Raw genomic sequence first — 25,953 nt, forward strand, 5'->3', positions numbered from 1 at the left:
CACGCATTAGTGATGGTTCAGTGTTTTCAAAGCAACGTCTCCGCAACAGCAGTCGTCTCACGAGGACACAAGTTAAATCTTAAAAGAATGAACAGACTTTTACCTCGCCATGTCCCTGCACATGGAGCTCAAAGTTCAAGCCATATAGGCTGCATCTGAACCATGTGAGGAACTTCACTTCCATGACACCTGTCCGGCGCGAACGAGCTTTACTAGTCCGGAGGATGAAACACACGCAGCAGATTACCACGATTTAGGAAGGTAGACCACAACAAACGCAACAGATGACTTTAAACATAATCCATCTTAACCAGCAGCGCTTCATGGGATTGTCTGGTCGGCGTGTCTGCAGCAGCACCACCTGACCCAGTAGACGCAAAAGATAGATACAGGCTTGTACATGTTAACACGAGGGGAAACGCATCTTCAGCGACTGAACCACTATCAAGTGCAGCCAACAAACATACTGCTTACATTTATCACAAGCTCCAAGCGAGTGCAAAGTGTTTTCTACTCACCCGATGCCAAGTGTCTCCCACGCTCTTTTTTTGCACTTGAATGCAACGTCTTCCCCAGTTTAAATATCAAATGGTTGTCCTTGGAGTGAAATTTCTGCAAGGGAAATCGTCCGGATAAGGTAGTAAATCTACGCCAAACTCAACTTTAGCCCCCTTGTAGCACACGACACGTCCCGTCCGCAACCCCAGCAGCCTCTTTGTACTTCTCCGCCTCAGCAGCAAGTTGTTAACCCGCGGTCATGCGCAGTAGGTGCTCAGTCGAGCCCTCGTTGATAATGTGAAGGTCAGGCAGTGCACAGGTGGAGCTCGCTTACCTGCCGCAAGGTCGGCCTACTTTTGTGCGGGTTGGGAAGCTAGAGTCTGTTTATTGACTCTGTAGTATTTTTGTTTAAACTTCTTTAAAGTTGTTTTGTCCCTGAACAACAGTTTGTCCAGTCATTTAACAGGGGTAAGAAAAAAAACACACACTAAAAATGGCTTAGCAGATAGACAAGAATTATTTTGAGAATCAGTTAAAACGACTCACATGGGCCTATTTAGATGATCATCTTCCGCCAAATAAGTTAATGCTTTTAAATGTTCGATGTCTCTAAAATGAAAAATGGCGCATTGATATGAAAGTGGCTCAACTGTGGGGACTTTTTTCAACGGTGTTAATCAATCAGCACCGCCTGATAGAATTCCAACTATTCACTTCACAGACACGAATAGTGAATTTGAAAGTAAATGATGTATTAATATTAACAAGCAGTTAAAGCAATAATTATTATTATATAAAAGGAGATGAAAAGTCATTCCTGATAACCAAAAAACACTTCAATAGTGTTTGGGACAGTGGTCCCAGACGAGGTGGCCAAGAACGCCATCTTGTGGTGTTTTGTTGCCACACAGGTTACAAAAAACTTCTAGATTGAAGGGTGATGAGGTTTATTATTGTCATAGAAAGTGCAGCAATAGGCACAGGATAAGCTTGCTGTCTTGTTAGAAAGTGAGAAGCTGCAATACATGCTTTAAGGCCAGCAGCTCTTTTGACCAGTTATGGGCTAGCCTACTGTATTTCAACTTTAATCACTTCAGTGTTTTCATTTTATGAGTCCATTTGCTATATATTAGCAGCACATAAGACACATATTCCCATTATTTTATTTAATAACTTCAGTCTTGTCTGATGGACAAATCAAATAGGCTAGACTAAATAGGCCAAACGATAAAAAATTAAGACAAATCTTTAAGTCTGAGATTTTTACTTGGTGGACAGTAAGATGGGTTAGCCTATGTCTACTATGTAGTCTATTGGTCTTTTTTAACCTAGCGTCCTAATTTTAACCGCCATGAAAGACAGGCGAGCTATGGAAGTTTAGTGGGCCTACTTTTTAACCTTTCTAGTCTCCATGTGCAGTGAGACACAACAAGGTGTGATTTTGATTCATGTGTGTGTAGCCTATGAATAGAAAGATTGCCCTCATAGACAAATGTATTTAGTCAATGGCCTCAAGTAATGTAATTATTGCACAAATTATATGTATAAAAGGACTGTAACGCAGGACTATAGCATAGCATGTAAAAGGGTATTTCATTAAGATGTAAATGAAATGCTGGGGCTGGCTGGCTGGCTGGCTGGCTGGCTGGCTGGCTGGCTGGCTGGATGGATGGATGGATGGATGGATAGATAGATAGATAGATAGATAGATAGATAGATAGATAGATAGATAGATAGATAGATAGATAGATAGATAGATAGATAGATAGATAGAATAAGTTGATCTATTCAAGCATAGAAATAATGTGCATGCGCACTATCAGAAGAACAGATTTTGAAATGTGCCTAGCTCCATTGTTTTCTACCTGTTGAAAAGTACACGACCGGTTTTGCGCAAGTACAGTTTTCACCCGGGCATGCACGGAGTCTATTGTTCTGTTCACATCCCGGTATTGCCACACATTTCATCACAGTCAGTTTGTACAGAGCGGGTCGTGTTTCCAGTGGAGCCACACCTCTCTTGCTGATGTGGATTGGCAGTTGTGTCCACACTCCCTCCACCGAGTTCCGCGTCGCAGAGCATTTAAATTCTGCAGCGTTTCCTCTTAAATTCTACTCTCAAGCTGCAGGGACTATCCACCACCATGTCCGAACGAGAAGCCTTTGACACCAACGTGGTCACCATGACCCGGTTCGTTATGGAGGAGGGCAGGAAGGCGAAAGGCACAGGAGAGTTGACAACCCTGCTGAACTCGATGTGCACGGCGGTGAAAGCCATCTCGTGCGCTGTGCGTAAAGCTGGAATCGCCCACCTGTGAGTAAATTGAGTTGAAAAAGCATTTAATAAACAAAACAGGACCCTGTTTCAGTGTTATTTACGTGTTTTAATCTAGCTATGTATTAGCTAGATTCATCATTAAAACGTTTAAATTCTATTCATCCACGTTGGCACAGACTGAGCAGGAGAATACCTCCTGTGCACCAAGAATTGCGTATACCTGAAACCACCACGCCCACTTACTTATGTTTTACTCTTGTTGCTATTTATCTAAAAGAAATATATTGTTATTGGATATTGATTATTTGCATTTTTTTATTATACAATTCCTTACATTACATAGGTAATTGCTATTGCACATTACAAGAGAAATCCAAACATTTTTGCTCTTCTACAATTTTTATTTCCTCTTCCTTGCCTTTTAGATCCTGTTTTATTGTATGTATCTTTATTTGTGCATTTTCTAACCATCTCTTTGAATCTCTCTTTGGATTTGATTATGAAAGATACTTTTTTGAAGAAAGAAAGTCCACCCACTTCACAAAGTGCTTTACAAAGGCAGCAAAATAAAACTGTCAGCTTTCTATATAGCCTACATACCTGCAGTAACAAACAAAAACACAGATGCAAGGAACAATCGGATATGGGCTGGATATGCCAGTGAGTGATGCATGAGGCAACTATAGATTTTAGTGCGCACAACTTTTCAGACAAATTCCATTAGAATGCCCAGGTTCATTATCTATTTGATTATTTTGTTTAAAGAATTCCCAGGTTCATGTTATCAGGTCCTAATGATTCATCTGCAAGTGTAAAAGTCCATGTGGCCTTCATGGACAGACGTCTTTTACATGGTTAATCCTATGTGGCTTATGAGAGCAACTGAAATTCACTTCAGTGGTTGAGTGCAGAGCTTTGCTCAATCAAGTTGTTTGCTGCGTGAAAATGCAGTGTCATGCATCAGTTTCAGTTTGTGTGGTTTTTTTTTTCAATCTAAACAGACTCAAGTGATAATGATTTTATTCAAACCATATTATCAAAGTGTAAACCAACACAATAGTGCTTACAGTTTTAGGAGATTAATTTGAGGTGAAGTATTCAACCATGTAAAACATCACTTGTGATTTGGTATTGCATGCAGAGAACAAGAGACATTTGATCAAATTAAATTCCTCTTTCTGTTTCAGTTTTAACTCTGATTCCAATAGTTGTTGTTTTTTAATCTTTTATTTCTCATCAGTTACGGCATTGCTGGCAGCACCAATGTGACAGGGGACCAGGTGAAGAAGCTGGACATTCTCTCCAATGATCTGGTCATCAACATGTTAAAGTCGTCTTTTACGTCCTGTGTGCTGGTGTCTGAGGAGAATGAGAACGCAATCATTATAGAACCAGACATGAGGGTGAGTGAAAAGAGAACTGTCCTTAATTTCAGTGTCAAAATAAACCTGTGAGTGACAAAAAGATTAGACAGTAGGAAGAATCAGCATCTATGAAATCTTATCTCTGCAGTGACCTGTTGGTTCACTAAAACAGGATCCTCCGGTTTCATCTGGGTTAATGTAAATGTCTGTTTTTCAGATCATTTCCTCATCAGATCCTTTCTTGTTTAACTGGTTTAGTAAATAGAAAAATAAAACACAGGTTTCAAAACAAGTGGATGACATTACTTTTAGAGTAATCCCTTCCAACCAGTGTGATGAAACACATCTTTTAATTAGTTCTCCTGTTGAGTTGTAGTCCTTCAGCAGCACTAAGCACTTTTTGTATGTTCTGGTTACTTAGAGTCAAGGATTCCGACACTACACTTTGTGAAATCACCTTTTTAAATGCCTGTATTAATCTATCGCTTCCCTTATTCATTAGATTGCTCTTAATCTTTTTTATCCATTCGTAATCCTTTTTCTACTGTTTTAGCCTTTTAATGAATCCGTTCCTTTATTCATTTAAATGCTCTTAATCTTTTTATCCATTCCTAATCCTTCTTCAGACGTTTTTCTCCTCTGTCCTCTGTGGCTTTTATGTTTATTTACATCCATCTTTGATTTCACCCTTATTGTCGTCATTCATCACCTGTGATGTGATGTCCTCTTCTTCCTTGTTTTTTATATTGATGTTATCATCTTGTCGACCTTTTATCTTCTATTTACTCCTCGTATTATTTTTGTAGGCTTCTTTTTGTTTTGCCTGACTTTATTTTGATTGCGTTATTGAGTTCATGTCTTTGCTTTGTCTGCGAACATAAGAATACAATGTAAATCATAAACATCGGCTGAACACTTGTTATATGCTGAATGTAATACATTTACCAATGTAATATGGCAAGTACTGCTGGTAAACATAACTTTTGTTTATTTACGACAACTCCACAGGGCACGTAGCAGTTATTTCTGTCGCTCTTTTTTCTTCCTCCAGGGTAAATACATCGTGTGCTTTGATCCTTTGGACGGCTCATCCAACATCGACTGTCTCGTATCCATCGGTACTATCTTTTCCATTTACAAAAAGGTAAAACATTTGATTAGAAATCTCTGTCCTCCGTTTCCAATCTTAAAGTTAGTCTCTGTGTTGACCTCGTAACTTAATGTCCATCTTTTCTATACATTTTCTATTGGTGCACATGTACCAGTTTAGCCATATTCCATCCCCATCTTCTGTTGGTATGGATTATATAGCAGTCTGCAAAGAGCTGAAATAAAGTTGAAAAGGATTTAGGTAAATATTTGTTACTTTTTCTCTTCAGAACAACGACGATGAGCCCTGTGAGAAGGACGCCCTGCAGCCTGGCAGGAACCTTGTTGCAGCAGGTTATGCGCTGTATGGCAGCGCAACCATGATGGTGATTTCAACTGGCACTGGAGTCAACTGCTTCATGCTCGACCCAGTGAGTAGTTTCTCTTGTTGTACAAAACGCATTCTGGTTCTGAGGTAAGTTCTAAGATTTCTGCCCTTTCCTCGACAGGCCATTGGTGAATTCATCCTGGTGGATCGGGATGTGAAGATCAAGAAGCGAGGAAAGATTTATAGCTTGAATGAAGGTTATGCAAAGCACTTTGAACCCGCTGTCACAGAGTACCTGCAGAAGAAGAAGTTCCCTCAGGTAACATTCATATAAGGGTATGTGTGGGCTGGGCTTCATTGTAAATATTAATTTCTAATACTCTTAAAAATATATATAAATGGCTTGTTTTCAGCAAATATCTACATTGCATTGCTGTCCAAATGTACTGATCACTACAGCAGTTGTATTTTGTTTGGAACAGTTTATTTTATTTAGACCACAACAAAATGTTAATGCTTGTGATTGCCAGGATTTTAATCTGTATTTTAAATTAGATTATCATGTGTTGTCCAATGGAGATTCTTGTCCAATACAGGTTTATATAGTGTATTAATACACCTTTTTCAATGTCTGTAGGATGGCACTGAACCCTATAATGCCCGATATATTGGTTCTATGGTGGCAGATGTCCACAGAACGCTGATGTATGGAGGCATCTTTTTATACCCTGGAAATGTGAAGAGCCCCAAAGGAAAGGTAAGGAGTCACTGAGAAATAAACATTTGAAGCAGACTTTGGATCACTGATAATTAATAGCATCCCATCTAGGGCTGGAACTATTTTTTTATTTTTTTATTTATTTATTTTAAATTATTTACCAGTTTTAAGCCAGTTATCTGGTCTTTAAATGCCATTAAATGAATGGTAAATGGTTAAAACTGGTTGCTGAAGACATCTCCATATGTCTTTTGTCATCATCAACCCAAAGGTATATTCCATTTACTCTCATTAAAAACATTAAAAAGAAAGCAAAAGATATTCACATTTAGGAAGGTGGAAAGGTTTCTGCTTAAACAATCCAACTCTATAAATCCTCTATCAAAATATCAATTGTTTCCTCTGTATTGGGTTTGTTGTTGGGGTTTTTTGGTCTATAAAAAGCATTAGTTTATATTGGCACAGATGTCCTAGTGGTTAGGTATCGTCCCAGGTTCAAGTCCAACCTGTGTTTCTTTTCGCCATTCTTTTCTGTTTTCTACTCGATCCACTGTTCGAACAAATAAAGGCTAAAAGCTCAAAAATAAATCCATTAAACACAGAAATATTTTGTTCAATGTTATTTACAGTTACCATGAGACCATACTGAAGAAACTGTCACAATGGTGTTTCTTCACTTCCCACTCCAACTATTACAAGACTGAGCCAAACATTATGTTGAAAAAGGGAGAAAGAAGCAGATGTGTAACGCCAGTGAGAAGATAGAGAAATAACAACCTGTGTGCTTTCATAATACAAAAACGCGTCAAGCTTTGAAAACCAACCCATTCATTCATACAGTGAGTGCAGAGGGCTCAGTTAGAGGATTGTGTTGAAGCACTCTATAAAGGGAACTCTTGATGTCCAAAATAAACTGAAGGAAGACTACACCAAGAATAAAAATCATTACATTGTAAATATGCTCACCTGACTACTACATTATTTAAGCATTACTGCATATTATTAGTTTTTACTAACTGTTGATACACTTCATTATGTAGTGTTGACTTAAGGCTGTGGTTATAAGTGTAGGCATATTTACACAATCCAAACTGAACTGTGCCTCTTCTTTAAAGCTGCGGCTGCTATACGAAGGAAACCCCATGGCCTACATCATAGAGCAGGCGGGCGGCATGGCCTCCACAGGCCTTGAGAACATCCTGGACATCCAGCCTGAGAGCATCCATCAGCGGGCGCCTGTGGCTATGGGCTCCACTGAAGACGTGTTGGAGTACATCGCCATCTGCAAGAAACATGCAAAGAAGTGAGACAACACCAAGTTGCTCTCAAACCAGCCTCAGAAACCTCCTAACTGACTTTCCATAAATAAGGAAGTTGTCCTCAATAATTTTTTCCAAAATGTGGTGTGGAGTTTTAAACTGTGCCTTAAGATGGTTTAACATTAAATCATTGATTAAACAAAATTTGAAGTTACAAGGTTTTAAAGCCACACCAGCATTGTTGTATTTTTAGAAAGATGAATGATAATAGAAAAAAGGTGGTTCAATGGTCACAGAGAAATGCACACATTCCTAAAATATTATTCCTAAAATAAGACCAAAGATGTGCCAAATAAACACAAGGAAATGTACTTGAATAAACAAAACCTGAAGACCTTTCCTACTCTGTTTACCTCCATTAGTGCCTTAACTAGAATAAACATGCTATGTACCTGTGAAGGACCAAATACAGTACACAAACTCTGTGCAATCAAACCTGTTGCCTTTTACACTGTGAATGACGCCTTTTGAAAAAACATCTCTCAATAAAAGAAATGAGCCTAAGATAACAAAACAAGTGTTTTTCATCATTTGAAATATTTTTTCACAGTTTGAAGGGTTGTTTTACTGAGAGGAGAGTTTTAGACGTTTTGATGTTTGATGATGGCATTTGAAGAGAGTTTGAAGTTTTATTAACATACAGTCTTAACACAATCATGTCAACTCAGATTAAAGCTCTTCAAACTGCAAACACTTAGCTGAATGTTTATACGGTTAATTATCTGAAAATGTTTTTATTGTGTTTTTTTAGTGTTCAAAATCTTCATTTATACAACTCAAAAAGCCATGGCAATCCTCAAACCATCTGCTCAGGAAGATGCCATATATATGTCTGGCTCAAAATATATTATTTGATTGATGTATCAGATTTTACACAATATAACACATATAGAATCAGACATATGCCATGTACAAACAAAGACTGCAATTTGTTGCCTGTTTGAGATGCCAACATCGTATTGTGGACATATACAGACGGTGAAAATGAAAATTGAAAAGATCTCTTGTGGAAATTAGCCCGTAAAGGTGCAAGTTCCTCTGTGCTGTTTCATGAGTTGTACAAATATAGCACAAGGTGTACTAAGTATAACCCACCAGCTGTGCAAAGATAAACTACATAATATCCACAAAAACGTTTAAATAATGAGAACAGAATGTGAACTTAGCAATTAAGAAATTAAACAGCTGTAAGATTTACTGATTTCAAAAGCGGAGCGATACTTCATCCAGAAGAGATGACCTTTAAGATAAAGGTCACATGAAACTAACATAGCCCTTATGACATTTAAAGCTCAGTTGAGCTGCTGTTGTCCTCATACCTCGCAACTGAGTCTGCTTCTGGTCTTTAACATTACAATTTAATATACATTCATATATCTTTCTCCATTCTAAAAAAAAACCTCACAATAAAACATTAACCTCTTTAAACAAAAATGTAAAGCTGTTTTTATGAGGTTAAAATAAAGCATAGAAACATGTATGTCCATGTTGCTTTGGTGGTCAAAATGAGGTTCTGTAATTAACATTTTAAAAATCAAGATTCCACTAATTGAACATGCATATATTGTCTACAGACATTTGTTCCTTTATTTTCATTGTTTGCATGTTCATGTGCAAAAAGAAATGTGGTTCAAGAGTTTGCCTAAGAGCACTTATGTTTCCCAAGTTTTGAGTTGCAGCTGTCACACAATGTTGCAAACTTTTCGACTTCATGAATAACAGTGCTTGTCTTGTGCAGGACTAAATGGTGCTAGTCTTTCTCTACAGCCGACACCTGACACCCACTTCCAAATACACACACACACACACACACACACACACACACACACACACACACACACACGCACATACACAAATACACACTCTTCCACTCCGCTGCACACATAAATAGATCCCCTGGCTTGCCGTCATGGCCCTGGGTATGAAAAGGACTCGGCTGGTAATGAGGTCTCTCACTTGCTGTCCGCCCTCCACCTCTGTGGGACAGAAGGACCAGTACCCAGCATGTCGGACCAGTCGGCGTTTGACACGGACGTATGGACCCTGACCCGGTTTGTCATTGAGACCGGTCGCCAGGCCAAGGGAGCGACCGGTGAACTGACCCAGCTCATCAATGCTATTCTGACTGCCATCAAAGCCATCTCCTCTGCGGTGCGTAAGGCAGGCCTGGCCCACTTGTAAGTACTGATGCACAGGTTCAGACTTTCATTTATGTACACTGCACCAACACAACTCAAAGTATATAATGGCAGTTAAAATGTAGTTAAACAAATGCTCTAGTGCCAAATGTAATCCCTTATTTAATGTGATGATGATACTTTATTAGAACTTTGTTTAAACTTGTGCTGCTTGCATAGCTCTCTGGAAATGTCAAAGGTCAAGGTCAGCTGCAGGACAGCAGCCCTTACATTTTTGCTCAGGGTGGTTGTTGTGACATTATGATTCTATCCCACAGTAGATGGGTTTTAGAGCCAAGATATCTGAAATACTTGAGTTGCTCTGTAAATGAAGGATTTTGAGGTGTTCTAGCAATTCAATTGATCAACAATAGAAGGGTGAAGTGACGGAACAAGTTGTGCTAAGCTGTGTCAACATGATTGATTGTAATGTGCAGTCAAGAGGTCATGCTGCTGTGTTTGATTTATTTGCATGTCAACATCCTAATCTGGGATTGATAAAAGACTGTGCAGTGACTTTTCTGAGTGTCGTGAAGAAGGAGATACATTTATAGAAAAGAGTTTGCACAATATTTTAGTTTGCTGAAAAGTGACACAATGGCAAGTTCTCTTTTGATAAGACAGGTAGAGGAAAAGTGTTCAGACTATTTACTTCTGTAAAAGTAGTAGCACCAACATTTCAAAACACTCCGCTATAAGTAAAAAAAAAAACCTTATTTTGACTCTGATGTAAGTATTACAAACAAAACCAACCCAAAGAATTCCAATTAAAAGCACTCATGGTGCAGTTTAATACTCCCTTCACACAGGATGTTTAGAGGATGGTATTACTGCAGCATTAGTGTGTCTGCCTCTATTTCTAGGGCTGTAGATGCTTTTGATTGGTTGATAAACATTTCCTTTTTCAGCAGATGTCTGCTAACAAGTTGTCTTTTAATCAAGTTTATATATATATATATGTGAGACTAAATCCTGGCTGCTGATTGGTTGCTCCATACAGACAGGGCATGGCGGGCTCGGTGAACGTAACGGGGGATGATGTGAAGAAGCTGGACATCCTGTCTAACCTCTTGGTTATAAACATGCTGCAGGCCTCTTACGGTACCTGCTGCATGGTGTCTGAAGAGAACAAGGAGCTCATCATCACGCCCAAAGACAAAAGGGTGAGAGGTGAACAAGAGTCCTCTGTTAAGAAAGACATTTTCACTGCATGGATATGGAGGCCAAATTTTTAGGCAGTAATGTGTAATGATAGATTCATTATTCAGAAGTTGGTTAATTATTACTAGCACACCGATGTTACTTAATTAGACTAAAAAATGAGTTTGAAAAATAGTTTTTAACCTGAAAATAGCCCGCCTAAAATGATGTTCAGGCTCACTGAATCATGATTTGCCACTTCCATTTGGTGCCGCCAAAGAGTGAGTTTATGTGATGAAGAAAACTATTGAGGAAGTTACGGAATCAGAGAGGCAACCACAGTACCCAAAACATTTCAGCAAATACATTCTCATTTCTCATGAGCTATTTAGCTTATTTATCAGGTTGGAATTTTCTTGAAACCTCCTTATTTGCCCGCATTACTGCATTATAACTCGAGTCCTTTTTTAGGTATCCAAAACCTTTTCAAATGGTGAAAAGATGATTGTTTGACTTTTACACCACTACAGCTTCTGTTAGTGTATTACATCATTACTTTTTCCAGAACATAGCATACTTTCTAAATCTACTCTGAACAGTAGCACGCTTGTCTGACGTGCATGGGGAACAAAAATCTCACTTAAGCCTATAATGAATTCTATAACAATCTCTTCAGTGAAACGGCAAAAAATACTGATCCCCATTGCATAAAATATCCACAGGATCGTCACTATAAAAGGCCCCTTATGATGTCTTCTTCATTGGAAGCGCACTCTATCTCATTTGTTCCCGGGTGCTGCACTGACATGTGACCATGCAGTCCTCTTTTATCTGCTGAATGAATATTTCATTGTCACTGGAATTCCTGACCCCATTACACTTGACGACCCATAAATCTTTCAGAACTGAATTGCTAAGAAGTTCAATTGAATTATTTCAGACCACCTGACAAAACTCACACATGGATGCCACGTACCACAACACCAACATAGTCTCAATGTGTTTTTAGCACTGTGTTAACTCTGTGTTTAGCCTGACAGACAAAAAGGGGATGAAATACATTTGGGGACAATAAAGCTGATGACAGTCTGTTATCAATAGAAAGAGGGACACAGTAAAATAATTCAATGACATTTGAGCATGTTATAATACTTTCTTTTTTGTCACATAGGGAAAGTACGTGGTCTGCTTTGACCCTCTAGATGGTTCCAGTAACATCGACTGCTTGGCTTCAATCGGTACCATATTTGCCATCTACAAACGGGTGAGACTAAACACACAAACAACACTGCTTTGATTATTCTGATGAGAATGTATTCATATTTTCCAATGTTATAATAAAAAGTATGATTAAACTATGGGAAAATTATGTTTCTATAATGTTTTTTTAAAAATACATAACTGGGACTCATTCCAAATATGGTCAAATAAGTGATGCATGCAAAATAATATGAGAATACGGCAGTTTTATGGTTTTATTTGAAGATGTTTCTTTTAATGTGTATTTTTTCACTTTGAAAGTGCACTGACACTCTGCAGACACAAGGGGGCACTGCAGCCCAGCTAATGTGGGTGTCTGCTTGCAGATGAAGTCGTTAAATACTTTATTGCCTTTACAAGAAGTAGAGAAACAATGCAAGACGTGTTGTTTGGTCATAGTTGACGAAAGAAGACAAACAGACAGAGTCCACAGTGTGGGTGCACAAAAACTCACCATGAACTGTGTTTGTTTTTCACACTTCAAATAGATAACTTTTGTCGTCCTATTGTCCAAAATAACATGAAAATGTACTTAAACCTTACCTCTGGACACGAGGAGGTCCCTCTAATTTACAGTTGATTAAACACGTTTGGCTGTAAATATCTTTATTGAGCTCTTTAACACACTTTGTTTTTTTGTTAAAGGGTATCTTGAACTCGTCACAACTTTTTGTCATGTGGTTCAGGTAACAGAGGGGGAGCCCACAGAGAAAGATGCCCTGCAGCCTGGAAACAACATGGTGTGTGCAGGATACGCCCTGTACGGCAGTGCAACACTGGTCGCCCTCAGCACAGGCGCTGGCCTCAACTTCTTTATGTTGGACCCTGTGAGTATCTCACACTCACTGCCTTTAGACGTCACCTCTGTTGCACTCTTCTTTCAGCATCCTCCTCTGCTCAATTTTATTGTCTCTCCTTCTGTGTTTTTATGCTTTTATTGCACTATAACTTTTTATTTAAGAAAACACATATTATCTAGTCAATGATTCCTTGATGCTGCCCCTCTTTAACGATGAAATCAGGGATCTAGAGGACAGTGAACACACATAAGTCTCTTTATTTGGTAAAAAAGGTTGCAACAAGGTTCAACTATCATTTCTGAAATGCTAATGAAATCCTGCCTGAGAGCAAAACATTGTTTAAAGTTCCCTTAAGGCACAAAGAGAAAGAAATTCATCACTGACAAAATGCTAGACAAAGTCTTTAGTCTGTCTTATTTTCTTTCTTCTTTTTTAATTATTTATTTTTTAAAGACAAAATACAATAACAGTACATACACAGCACTACACACTGCATACAATATAGATACAGATATGCAACACAACAACACTTTCCCAGAGAGATTCTGTTAAAGAAATATGTTAATAATAGATTGCAGAATAGATTATTGTATGTGTTGATGATTAGCACATCTTTTTCCGCAACATTTTTATCGTCTTGTTTTCATTTTAAGCATTGTTTCCCTTCCACACTGGGGCCGACATACTGCATGTAGAGGATCAATAGCACACGAATACAAATCTTCAAGGAAAACAAGTGATCATCTGGAAAAGCAGCTTTAGTTATTCCAGGATGAAAAGCTTCACTGTCTGTGTTACCGTTAGTAATCTGCTTGTTATTGTTATGCACCCCTTGAATATCTTGAGAAGAGACTTGCCCCAGCAATGTTTTCACTCAGGATATTCACAGACTTTGAGAGACTTTACGGCCTTTAAAGAATAATACTGTATCTGCACTCCTTGGCAAGGCAAGGCAGGGCAAGTTTATTTCCCAATTATGCTAAAAAAACAATACTCTGTAATGTTATGTCATGGTGTGTTGTGTTCTTATCAGCCTGCCTATATTTTTTCTAAGATTTAATCCATGAAATGCTGCATTTTAATGGACTTTTTTTTACTGTCTTTCTGATGATTTTACTTCTTTGAGGAACACTTCCATTGCATGTTGATTTAGCACTGCAATCAAAGGTTTTTTTTATCGTTTTAATATGTTTTGAAGAATCTATTTCTACCAACTCCTCCTTTAAACAAATCCTACTGTCGTGATTTACATTTTTGAATACACTTTTTTAGAGTAACCCAGTCTTTTGGAGGGCTCAGTTGTAGTGTTTAACCTTGTATTTCTGTTCTTAAGGCCATTGGCGAGTTCATTCTGACTGAGAGGAACGTGAAGATGAAGCCGAAGGGCAAGATCTACAGTGTGAACGAGGGCTACGCCATGTACTTCCACCCCTCCATCAACGAATACCTCAAACATAAAAAGTACCCAGAGGTAAGAACATATAACAGAACTATACACTTTGTACAGTTGACATAAACTTACAAATGATCCCCCTTAATTTGACTTTTGAAATCAGTCAAACTTTTGGTTTGTTGCTTTGAATCTGATACCTTGAACCACAGCTGTGTAATAGGACTGAGTCTTGTATCCTCTTAAACTGCTGACACACAACTATACTGAACTCTTCTGGCCTCAGCCCACATTTCAAACACCAGAGGCCTCTTGAACTCATCATGTGAATCCTGACCAAGCATTTGCTCAGGTTCAGTGAGTTTACATTTGGACTACAACTCTCAAGTTAAATTGAGGTTTGCCGCATCTCAAAGACTGCAAGCGATAGCAAGAGTGACAACTGCTTATTTTAATTTCACAGTTATTTTAGCAATATGTTAAGACTCCATAATGAGACGATCTGCTTTATTCTTTAAACGAATTGATTCACCACATCTATATTGTCAATATAAGACGTGCACTGATACATTCAGGTGACAAAAATATGTTTAAAAGGTTGTAGTGAAGAAACATCATGTAAACAGGCAGCATGTGATATAAATGGTCAGTCAGGCGTGATGTTCAATGAGACAGGTCGGTCAGCTGAGCTTCAGGATGGTGACACTCGAACTTCAGGAAACATCGTGTTCCTCAGGAAACTAAGGCTTGTCACCAGTGCATAGACTCTGGTGCACATTCAGCACTTCTCCAGCACAGTCATACAACACGACCGCAACATCAGCAGCATGCATCTCATCTGTCATAGGTTCACTCAGTTTTCAAACTTTGATGAAATATTGTCCGGAAAGCACATCTCAAAGACTTCTTCTTTTTTAGTTTTCCATCCTCTTTTTTATATCTCACGGTTTTTGTAAGATACATTTTGTTGCTAATTTAGGACTTTTATTTGAGACAGGACAGTGGAGAGAGAGTGGTGAATGGCATGCAAGAAAGAAGCCTCAGATCAGAATCAAACCTGGGCTGCCCCCTTGAAGAAGTATATCCTCTGTACATGGGGTGTGTGCACTAACCACTAGGCCACATGTATGCCTCTTAGGCGCCTTCTTGACCACAATAACAAAAATGAAGACCATTTAAAAATATATATTTTTCATAAATTTTAACAATTAAGGCAGCATGTAAGCCCCTGTTTTTTTTCTAAATTCAAATGTGTCAGCTATTAAAGTCTTGCTTTAACAGCAAATCAAAATGTTTGAAGGAACATTTTCAGTCTTTTCACCGGTGTGCTTTTTACTCAAATTGTTTTACCAAACTGACACAAGCTCCTCTTATTTCTAGAATGGAAACATATATGTGCTACATATATATTTGTATATATTGGTTTTCCAGCATGTCGTCTGTATGCCACCGCATTATATCTAATGGACTATTTTTTCACATATTATGATTGCATTTCTTTTCACTATTTGTATTTGTATTTCCTTTATTTTAGGTTATTTTCATGTTTTCCTGTGTACTCTCTAATATCTTAATACATGTTTTTATAATACAGTCTGTTTCTTTCTTTTTTAAATGATTTAAAACCCTTTTAAATGCCTTTTAGTTGGGTTTTTGCAGATGTGGTGAAGTTATGCAGTTCATAACTTTTGAGCTGAGCCATCTTTCCTAATGATGTTCAAAAGTATTGCTAAAAATCTTAAAGCTTGTCGTAGCTTCTTCAACACCCTACAAAAGTAATACTTCATTCTACAGTGAAGTGAAGTGAAGTGTATAATGATGACCATGAGTGTTCAGCTGTTTAGACGATTTTAGTACGAGATGCACAGCAGAACAACATTTCAGTTTTCATGTATATCATTTCTGTAGGATAGGATAGGATGTTATATCCTATCCTATCCTACAGAAATGATATACATGAAAACTGAAATGTTGTTCTGCTGTGCATCTCGTACTAAAATCGTCTAAACAGCTGAACACTCATGGTCATCATTATACACTTCACTTCACATAATGAGCCAGCACATTTTAACCACACTGTGACTCAGTGTCACTCAGGTGGTGTGTTGTGAAACGATAAAAAACTTGTCTCACACGTCTGATCTGAACACGAATGTTGTTTTACAGGCTGACAGGGAAGTTTAGATCTAGTGTAAATGTCAAATGTATTGTACTGTTTAAACCTAAGTGGTAATGGCTCTGCTCTTTGTGACGAAATCTGATTCTGCTTTAACAGCCTGCAAATCAGTAAAGATGAATAATTGGAAGGCTGGAGAGCAGATATTATAATTGTTTCTTCGGTTGCCTAGTAGTGGTTGTGCTCATGCCCCATATACAGAGGCTACAATCGTAAAGGCCCAGGTTCAAATCTGTCCTGTTGCTTCTTTCCTGCATGTCATTCCCCACTCTCTCTCTCTCCCCCTGATGTCTGACTCTACCCACTGTACTCTCTCTAAATAAAGGCATAACAAGCCCCAAACAAGAAGCGTTTCTTCTAATTCTCAGTAATTTTTCCTGAAAAAACAAGTTAGAGACTATAATTTCATTTTATAACAGATGTTTGAATCATTTATTTTGAGCCTAAACTGGTGACTTGACACCAGATTGTTGTCTAATACTGACACACAAATGTTTGTGTGCAAAGTCCAGGGGAAAAAAACCCATTGCAGGTCAATACCACGAGATCAGTGCTTTCAGAGCACTTGTTCTCTTTGCAGTATTTTTGAGAAGAAAAAAATCATACTCTTCTTCCTTCAAAGTTTCCCACACTGGCTTTCTTTTTCATTTTCTCTTCCTTTATTATTGGAAGTTTCATTTTGTCTGAACTGCTGCCTGCTGAATGTGTTTGATGAGAGTGAGTGTTTGTGAGTGTTGCGTAGTGTGGGTGGGGTATGTTTTTGGGAAATACTCTACAAACACACACACACACACACACACACACACACACACACTCTCACCGCTCCCTCATGACGACTGGACTGTGACTCAGCAAGCACATGACTCTGCATCACGTTGTGCCCGTCTGAACATGACGCTCACTTCAGGGCAGCTACGATCAGCTTTGACTTCAGTGAAGCAGCTCTATACAAAATAAACAAACACTTGTTGCTTTGCAAAAATATGATTTTATTCTACCCTTAAAGACCAGCTGTTAACTCATGTAGGACTTATGAAACAGGATGGTTTTTTTATATTTGGTGTAACACAACAATGCATTTTTCAGGATTCAGAGCTGCTGCAGATGGACTTTGACCTCTTAGTTGCTTGTTGATGAGTTTTTTAGGTCAGAAAAGGTCCGTTAATGAAGGAAACAGACCTGCTGTGGTGGCAACTTTTAAAACTGCCTGACTATGTTGTTTATGTACCATTATTTCAGTTAAACTGTATTATTAATATATTGGACAACGCAGAGTAAATAAAGCAGGACTTTGAGTATGTGTTAAACCAAACAGACATATTTATGTGTGTGTGTGTGTGTTTATAAAGTGAGAAACAGAAAATAGCTGAACCTGTTATGCTGCCTGATAATAAAAACCTTTTCAATAATTGATCATCCTGTGACTGGCAAATTACACATAAAGATCACAAAAAGTCTTTTACTGCTTAGAGTCCTCTGTGAAAAAAGAAATGAACATTGTTCAAACCTGTAGTGGGAAATATGTAAAGAATTTGACTTACAAACAAATACACGTCCAAGCAATCTTGGACTTTAAAACTCTAAAATGAAGTCATGGACTTCAAACTTTTCTCAGAGAATTATATTTTATAGAGAGACTTTTGTTAAAATCATGCATTAAGAGCAAGATACAAATGTATTCGTACCTATTATAAAATGCACTCATGTCCTCTGCAGGACGGCAGCTCTCCATACGGAGCTCGGTATGTGGGCTCTATGGTGTCGGACATTCATCGCACCATCACCTATGGAGGGATCTTCATGTATCCAGCCAATGAGAAGAGTCCAAAAGGAAAGGTAACCCATCATTTTAAGAAGCTCATTCAGCATCACCAATTCCTCATTGACAATAACAGCTTCATTTACTGAGCTAAAAGACATAATTTAGATTCAAAGCCTCACAAGATTAGTTGACTGTGGACATGAACTATAACCTTATCTGTATCCTCAGCATGACATAAGCTCCTCTGTTGTTCAGACACAGCTCTGCATTAGCAAACTTTCACTTGATCGAACTATTATTTAGCAATTTGTTGCAATTTGTTTTGGGTCGGCACTACGAAGGCCTGCTCGGTGGTATTATAGTATATACTATAGTATATCTGCCTAAAATTAATAACTTATTATTAGGTAATAAACAAATGGCCTGACCTGGTTAATTACTGAGCCAAGTTGTAGCAGAGTCACCTCTCAGTACCAAAAGTCACATAATGAGCCTTAGCAGGTTTTTTTTCATAGGCTCTGTTACAGCTGCAGCAATCTTCAAATGTTCCTGTCTTCCCTGATTACATATTTACACTAAAGAGTACAATCTCAAAGTCCAACTTCAATGTAAGGCACCTGTTCTTGTTGCCTGGAGTTTATTGACACACTTCCCCTCAGTGACTCGCTGTACTGGGGATCCTGCTTTAGTGAAACCTGAGATTGTTTTTCTGGTCCTGAGATATATAAAGCTCAGAGACAGTTCAGGGATGGTTATAAAGATAAACAACAACCTCTGACACGTTTCTTTACAGTGATGATCCACTTTGTGACCCATATATCCTGAAACAACCTGTCTATTATCTATAACAAGTATGAGAGTGACATGTTCATGTATCTTTGTCCCCAGACAGTGGTGTCTCTTTTGCCTCCGTCTTACTTTATTTAATCTCTTGTTGTTTTTTTCTATTGTTTTCTACTTTCTTTCCATCATCACTTCCTTTTAATTCTCCTGTTCCTCCTTTCTGTCTTTCTTTCTGTAGTGTCCTTCTTTTCATCTTTTTTCTCTTGTTTATTTGCATTCCTTCTTTTGATTTCTTGCACATTGTTTGTTCTTTTCTTTGTTTCTTATTAATTACCCTAGTTGTGTTTTTTTTTTGCCTGTGTATAAATCTCTCACCTTCTTTTTCTATTTTTCATACATGCTTCATCTTTCTCAGATTTACACTTTCCTTTTTTTTTCTATGCACCTAAACGTAGTTGGGAAACACATCACACTCAATAACCAGTTTAAACGCACATTTCTGTCAGTTCTTATACATGTACCTCACAACAATAACAATCTCTGAAGCTGTTTTTTTAACTATCGTTAGCTAACATAAATACAGTAATACAAAGAAGTTATTTGACCTTAAAATACCTGGTCTAAAATAAGCATGCTGTTAATTAAGTGTTTATGCTTATGTTTCCTTTCACATTTTTCCCTCCAAGCTGAGGCTACTGTACGAGTGCAACCCCATCGCTTTCCTCATCGAGCAAGCAGGAGGCCTCTCCACCACCGGTACCCAGAGGATACTGGATGTCCAGCCTGAATCTCTCCACCAGCGGGTCCCCTTTGTGGCTGGATCACATGATGACATCAACGAGTACCTGTCTTTTGTCCAGAAATACCAGTAGGCTTAAGTGAAGCAAGGACTCTCCAATTATATCAATATTAAAAGGTCAAAAAAAGCATATTAAAAAGTCATGTGAAGACATGATTGGACCTAAGAAAAGGACAACCAGGAAGATCAATTTTAGAAAACCAAGCCTGTCATTGCAGATCCTCGTGCATTAAACGTTTTTTAAACAACTGAATATTTGTTGTTCAGTCCAACATGATAAATATGTTGTTTTTTGAAGCAGCTCAATTTGTCCAAATTCACTGATTAACAACACTTCTTGTTGGTTTGCACAGTGTATGTTATGAAGGTATTTACAATAAGAAAATCGAGGAAGGGTTGTTTGTTCCATTGTTTCCTCTTTCTATGTCCTTGAATTTCCTTGTTTTGTTACTTTTTCATTCACACATTGTTTCCGACTTCCCTTCTTCTGTCAGTCCTGAAGTCTTTTCTCTTTTCTGGCCCAGACGTTGTTTATTTTCCCTACTCTCTTTCATTTCTTTGCTTCCGTTTGATTCATTTCATTTCCATTTTATATTCCTCGTACTCTTCTTTCTGCTTTCCTCACCTTCCATGTCCTTCCTGTGCTCCTTTTTTTTATTCAAGTCATGAAAATAAAACAGGACAAGTGCCCTAAACAGACCCTCCTCAAAATAAAGTCTTCAATGAATTTGATCTGTCACATTATTCAGTCAGCAGTTTATAAAAAGCCAGAGCGTTTGACAATCCTTCATTCATGCAGCTGTTCTACTGTTCAATGTCGACTCAACTCAGTAAACACTTTTAACCTTTAACCTGCCCAGCTCTACTGTAAAAACAACAGTCAGCAGGAAACATCTGACCTACACCAACTTATTTACATCAACTTAAGAACGATTACCAAGAAAGAAAGAAAAGATCTAATATCCCTTTATTTTCACTTGTTTTGTTTAAATACATTTTTAAATGAACTGTAATTACCTCTATTAGCAGGAAAATGTATCTAATCAATACATGAGATTAAAAGGTTTGTAACAAAGATAGGACATCAAAAACTATAGTAACTTTTTATGTTTACTGATTAACTGACAACTGTAATGGTGTGGATATCAGGATTTTCTTGTTTTCTTTTTCTTGTTTCTTAAATATTTCTCTCCTGAGGACTTCACCTTAGTCTCTGTCATCATTTTAAGAATAAAAACAGTTGATCTTGAATTATGCTAAATCCTCATTTTTTGTCCCTGGTTAGCAAATTATACCATCATGTAAGGTGACCCACAGTAAAGAGTTTATGTATGAATCAAAGCTATTGTTACAGAATGATTAATCCTATAAGATCCCTGTACCAGACGTCAGGGAGCACGCCGTTTATTCTCAAGACCACATGACCCTTCTCTACATTTCAGACCAGCCTGAAGGATTACGGCTGAAACTACAGAAAATTATCTAAATAACTGGAAGGCAGCGTTGAGGTACATTTGTTCCAAAGGTAAAGCAGGTCCTGAAAGGTTTTGGTTTGAGTTGTAAAGAAATGTATCTTAAAGTTGTCAATACAAGGTTTAAAAAAGAGCCTTTAATAACGGTGTTTTTCAAGTGCTGTCTCCATGTGAGCAGCAATAAGATCAGTAACTGCATTACATGTTGCACACTTTCCTGCACCTGTGTATAGCAGCGCCACAAACGTGTTTCTTGTATTATCATCACTTGTTTTATATTTCATGGAGATTTTTTTTTTTACATGAAATATTTGCTGAGCTAGCCAAAAGTATATACATTTTCATTTAGATTACTATATTTAATAAAAAGGTTTACAGCCCCCCCATGTAAAAAGAAGTTTAAAAAAAGCAATCACATTGATCTAGTGTTTCACAACTTTAATTGATCACAGTAAAAATAGAAATAAAAAATCATTTACAATGACCGAAGCAAGTTTTAGCATTTCACTTACCAAGTAGCATACACATATTTACAAAGAATAAAACACCAGACTAAAATCTTCAGACAAAATAAAGTGGCATAAAACCAGCCAAGACAGAATGGCGCCATTTCCCTAAAAAAAAAAAAAAAAAGTGTTTTCTGTTCTCATGACACATTGTTGATCGTCCTGGCGATGATCGTCGTTCTGACCGAAGAGTCGTCCTCCAGCCAAACGGTTACAATTAAAAAAAAAAAAAAACATGGTGCTACAAAGTGGAACTGTGCAAACGTTAGATTAGAGGATAACTGGCGGCTGTAGCGATGCCACAGTGGTTCTTTCGGTCTTTAGCCATCATGATGTAGCCTTTGTCTCCCCACTTTTCACTCCAGCTGCAATCAAACAAAAACAACAGTGATTCATTTGGCATGGGGGGGGGGGGGGGGGGGGGGGGGAGATGGGGGGTTCGCTGTTATCATTTCTACAGTCTAGAAATCCTAAATATATATTTCAGAGGGCTCTATTCCCCGAGAGCAAACTTCAACATGTTTCACTGACCTGTTCTTCACAATCCAGTATTTCTTGCCATCCACATCTTCGCCCTCAAAGCCATAACCAACCACCAGAACACCGTGGTCAAGCTCCTCGCTGCTGCACTCCTTCTCATAGTAGATTCCTGAGAAAAGAAAAGTCAGTTACTGATATTCCCTTCTTAACAACCAGGTGACAAACAGCATGTTTAAAGGTTTTTTTCCCTTTCATAAAAAACTAACCTGATTGGTAAAACTGGAAAGACTCGTGACCAGCGTCGATGGCAACAGACACGGGTCCCACGGCAGCCACAGCCTTCATCAGAGCGCGCTCTTTGCCACTCGGGATGTCGACGAATCCAGTGTCATTAGCAGAGTTGTAGCTGGGGTCGTAGTGGCATGGCTGGTCATCCTACAAGGACAATCCAAAACATAAGCAAAGCATGAGCAAGGAGTTGAACTAGTTTAACTAGTTAAATAGCTTAAATGTGTTGCAGCATCCTGTAGACATTTTAAATCAAACAATGTGACAGGAATATGTAAAGACTAGGCTGATAATTTTATTAGGAGGCAATTGTAGCCGATCATAATTTGAAAACTTCCAAATTAAAAAAAAGGGGTCCTATATATTCATCGAATTGCTGTCAAAAAAAAATTAACAATGGAAAAAAAAAAAAACACTGTTGCTTCAATTTAAAGCAATTAAACAAGGCGTCCACTTTACTGTCCACATCTTCCCATTAGACACGTACTGTTCCCAGGTAAGGGTAGGAGTCCTCAGAGTCCAGGCCCTTGTTGTCCTCGACATACTGGAACGCCTGGTCCATCAGACCGCCATTGCAGCCCTCGTTGCCCTCGGGTCTGGAGCAGTCCACCAGGTTCTGCTCGCTCAGAGACACCAGTTTGCCCGTCTTTCTAAAGTGCTGACCCTCCAGAGCGCCGGTGGTGCTGAAGGCCCAGCAGGAGCCACACTGACCCTGAGACAGAAGGATGAGAAACCGTCTTTAACACTGACAAGAAATACTCCCGTTCTCGAAATGTTGACTGCTGATATTTTGAAGCTTTTGAGATTGTCGATTTCATTTTTGCACAAACAATGCATTCATTTTAAAGTGAAGACCGGGTTAGATAAATTTACTTTTAGATTTGTTGACTCTCTCTCTCTCTTTGAGCAGTTTAAACTGCGATAAGACAGTTGTTTTTCTTTTCCTTTTATCAACAAAAATGTTCATCATTGATTACCTTGCGTTTAAATATTGATTTGTATCAGTCATGTCACTATGTTGAACCATGCATCTTGTTTGATTATCTCCTCAGCAGCTCCTTCAGCACTTAACACTAATGTATAAGAGAGTTGCTCCACCCCGGCCGGATTTACAGTCAGCTGGTCGGACTGGTTTCAGCTTACAGGCTGTTAATGCATGTCGAGGGGGTGGAGAGGACACACTGTGCACCAAAGAGGAGGACGCAAACGTGTGGAGCAAACAGATAACAAAAACAAGCCCAAAGGCAGCCATGTTATCATTCTGTCCCAGCCAATCATTAACTTAAAAAAAAGGGACAGAGCGCCACCCAATAAGCAGAGCTGCCACGGTGCATCTGGTTACACAAATCTTGTTTACAAAATGTCTTCAGAATTGTTCTTTTATTAAACAGTGTTTTGAACTTTGTGTTGTTCAACCTAATAAAGCGTCTTATCATAGCACAACATTTTGTTGGGGAGCCAAGAGGTTGCATGAGAAAATAAACAGTGGTTACCTGGTCCTTAACGGGGGTGACGTAGCCCTTCTCCCTCCAGTCCATGGAACGTGGGGCCTCCAGGAAGTTTGGCTCCATGAACAGGGATCCAGTGAACTTTCTCTCCGCTTTGCGCTTGTAGCCATTCATGATTTGCCTGAACTCCTCGTGAGTCTGCGGAAATAAAAGTGAGTGGATTTTGTCACATAAAAATAGGTTTAAATTATCCAAAGAGAAAGATAACTGTATGTGGACATGTGATTGATGTTGACAGTGACTTACAAAAGAATTACAAAATATATATTCAATGCTTTATCGTCCAATTCGTGACTCCTTTCACTAATCTTAGTACTCTTTACTTTATCTACTTCACCACTTATCAAGACCCTTTCATTGCTATTCTTCAAGTCCCCCACACCTTTTATACACTGATATGCATTTTCTATGTGAGCTATGCCTGTGTGTTGACACTGTGGTCTCACCAAGTCTCCGAAGTGGTTCATGCCCAGACGATAGGAATGCTCGCCCATAGAGTGCTCCAGGTTGTGCAGTTCAATCTTCTTGAGGTTCTTCTCCCACACCATTCTTCTCCATCCTTCCTCCTTCTACAAAACAAAACAATAACATTTAGACTGTTTCATGGTACTTTATCAAAAACAAATATTGGTAGCCTAGAACAGTATGACATAGCTCTTACCTCATGGTATTTCTTGGAGTGCCAACTCTTCCACAAGTCCCAGTGCTGGTCCAGCTGTGAGTCTAGGACGGGCATTGACACGGCTGCTCCAAGGCACACGGCCAACAAGGCTAAAGGCAGCATTGTGATTCCTACTGGGAAATAATAGGAGAGAACTACACTTTAGTGTTTATCATTTATGGAGGCCTGATACAGCGGCAGCAGCCATGTTCTCTTGGGAGGGAAAAAAATCGTTTATTATCAGTATGCCTCCCAAAATGTTTCCCCCATCTTATTTGTTGTTTAATGGCGCAGCAGGAGTATGTGCTGCAGATCGTCTCTACTCCTGGGATTTGTCACGAAGTAAGATCAGCGCTGCACATTCCCGACAGTCAAGTCATTTCCCGTCTGCCCGGGATAGAAGTGAGGCCTCATAATCGATAGCAGACACAATAAGCACTATATCGGCAGTTTGCAGGAAACATAAGCGGCCTGATTTTTTTTAAATCAAGTTTTGCTACTGAAGCTTGGCCTCGATCACAACAACAGAGCAGGCTGTTTGTGTTTTTGTTGGCAGTCACGGGATCTGATCCTCTTGAGGAGAGCAGAGACACCCGGCTGGACATCGAAACTAGAAGCAGGAAAACGAAAAGAAAACCAAAACCTACAAAGCTGTCAAACGGGTCCTCCTTCGCACCGGACACACGTGTAAGATGCTGCTTTGATTCATATTAAAACAAGAGGTAAAGAACAAGGAGGACAAGTCTTTTTTTTGAGGACAACAAAGGCAGCTAACTAAAACAAGATGGCTGAGGGTCGAGGATAACTAATAATAATGTTTGCATTTCGGACTTTCAGAATACATTTAGATCATAATATAAACTCAATGTTTTTGTTCTGAAACATAGTCTCGTGAGTTACAAAACAATTGGTCAAAAAAATGTCCAAAAAAATCACAAAGAAACACGATTATTCGTTAGTAATTTTACTTTCTGCCCATATTTTAGATGAAGTCTGGTATTTGACGTAAAAAATAAACCCGTTAATTGGTAACTTCATTGAACTTACTGTTTTTTGTTCCTTTGACGAAGATGAAGAAAACAACTGACTCCGTCTGAGGTACACAAAGTTTATAAGGCCTGACTGGCAGCTGGGTAACGTCCCACCGAGCTCTCTGA

General features: G+C 38.6%; 4 protein-coding genes across 11 annotated transcripts in view; 2 read left to right on the forward strand and 2 right to left on the reverse strand.

Moving 5' to 3' along the window:
• The window catches only part of kank1a (KN motif and ankyrin repeat domains 1a), a 51,370-nt gene extending 50,265 nt beyond the window's left edge, over nt 1-1,105 (reverse strand). The window contains exon 1 of one of the 2 annotated variants that reach the window (XM_079343393.1): nt 1,045-1,105. The gene's annotated coding sequence lies outside the window, so the exon portion shown is untranslated. Of the gene's footprint in view, nt 1-518; nt 754-1,044 lie in introns of those variants that run through there. The other variant, XM_079343392.1, reaches the window with a different exon arrangement.
• On the forward strand, nt 203-8,111 carry fbp1a (fructose-1,6-bisphosphatase 1a; the record flags this gene model as incomplete). Of its 6 annotated transcripts, none has more annotated exons than XM_079343442.1 (8): nt 203-261; nt 2,476-2,812; nt 4,017-4,179; nt 5,192-5,284; nt 5,520-5,660; nt 5,739-5,876; nt 6,195-6,314; nt 7,391-8,111. In XM_079343442.1, 7 exons carry the CDS (start codon nt 2,643-2,645, stop codon nt 7,580-7,582), a joined length of 1,017 nt encoding a protein of 338 aa, XP_079199568.1. In that variant the 3' UTR covers nt 7,583-8,111. The 6 variants fall into 6 exon arrangements, with proteins under 6 accessions (XP_079199568.1, XP_079199571.1, XP_079199570.1 ...); XM_079343445.1 differs by having other exon boundaries at nt 242-261; nt 2,622-2,812; XM_079343444.1 differs by lacking the exon at nt 203-261 and adding an exon at nt 807-842 and having other exon boundaries at nt 2,622-2,812.
• Nucleotides 1,163-21,132, forward strand: fbp2 (fructose-1,6-bisphosphatase 2). Of its 2 annotated transcripts, XM_079343495.1 has the most exons (8): nt 1,163-1,240; nt 9,582-9,771; nt 10,772-10,934; nt 12,083-12,175; nt 12,858-12,998; nt 14,305-14,442; nt 18,254-18,373; nt 19,769-21,132. In XM_079343495.1, exons 2-8 carry the CDS (start codon nt 9,599-9,601, stop codon nt 19,952-19,954), a joined length of 1,014 nt encoding a protein of 337 aa, XP_079199621.1. In that variant the 5' UTR covers nt 1,163-1,240; nt 9,582-9,598; the 3' UTR covers nt 19,955-21,132. The 2 variants fall into 2 exon arrangements, with proteins under 2 accessions (XP_079199621.1, XP_079199620.1); XM_079343494.1 differs by lacking the exon at nt 1,163-1,240 and having other exon boundaries at nt 9,516-9,771.
• Nucleotides 21,133-21,776: 644 nt separating this feature from the next.
• On the reverse strand, nt 21,777-25,953 carry ctsla (cathepsin La). Its single transcript, XM_079343511.1, has 8 exons — nt 25,844-25,953; nt 24,797-24,930; nt 24,582-24,704; nt 24,121-24,273; nt 23,115-23,339; nt 22,606-22,774; nt 22,391-22,508; nt 21,777-22,224 (listed from the first exon to the last, which is right to left on the reverse strand). Exons 2-8 carry the CDS (start codon nt 24,917-24,919, stop codon nt 22,125-22,127), a joined length of 1,011 nt encoding a protein of 336 aa, XP_079199637.1. The 5' UTR covers nt 24,920-24,930; nt 25,844-25,953; the 3' UTR covers nt 21,777-22,124.

This window comes from Symphodus melops (assembly GCF_947650265.1).
Source record: "Symphodus melops genome assembly, chromosome: 1".
Lineage (NCBI taxonomy): Eukaryota > Metazoa > Chordata > Actinopteri > Labriformes > Labridae > Symphodus > Symphodus melops.

Bases quoted from the DNA above. Each gene is read 5' to 3' on its own strand.
- ctsla (XM_079343511.1), bottom strand. From the start codon at position 24,919: ATGCTGCCTTTAGCCTTGTTGGCCGTGTGCCTTGGAGCAGCCGTGTCA. The intron at 24,705-24,796 runs GTAAGAGCTATG...TTTGTTTTGTAG, and splicing joins ACTCCAAGAAATACCATGAG to AAGGAGGAAGGATGGAGAAG. The intron at 22,775-23,114 runs GTACGTGTCTAA...TTGTCCTTGTAG, and splicing joins CCTACCCTTACCTGGGAACA to GATGACCAGCCATGCCACTA.
- fbp2 (XM_079343495.1), top strand. From the start codon at position 9,599: ATGTCGGACCAGTCGGCGTTTGACACGGACGTATGGACCCTGACCCGG. The intron at 12,176-12,857 runs GTGAGACTAAAC...CATGTGGTTCAG, and splicing joins TATTTGCCATCTACAAACGG to GTAACAGAGGGGGAGCCCAC. The intron at 12,999-14,304 runs GTGAGTATCTCA...TCTGTTCTTAAG, and splicing joins ACTTCTTTATGTTGGACCCT to GCCATTGGCGAGTTCATTCT.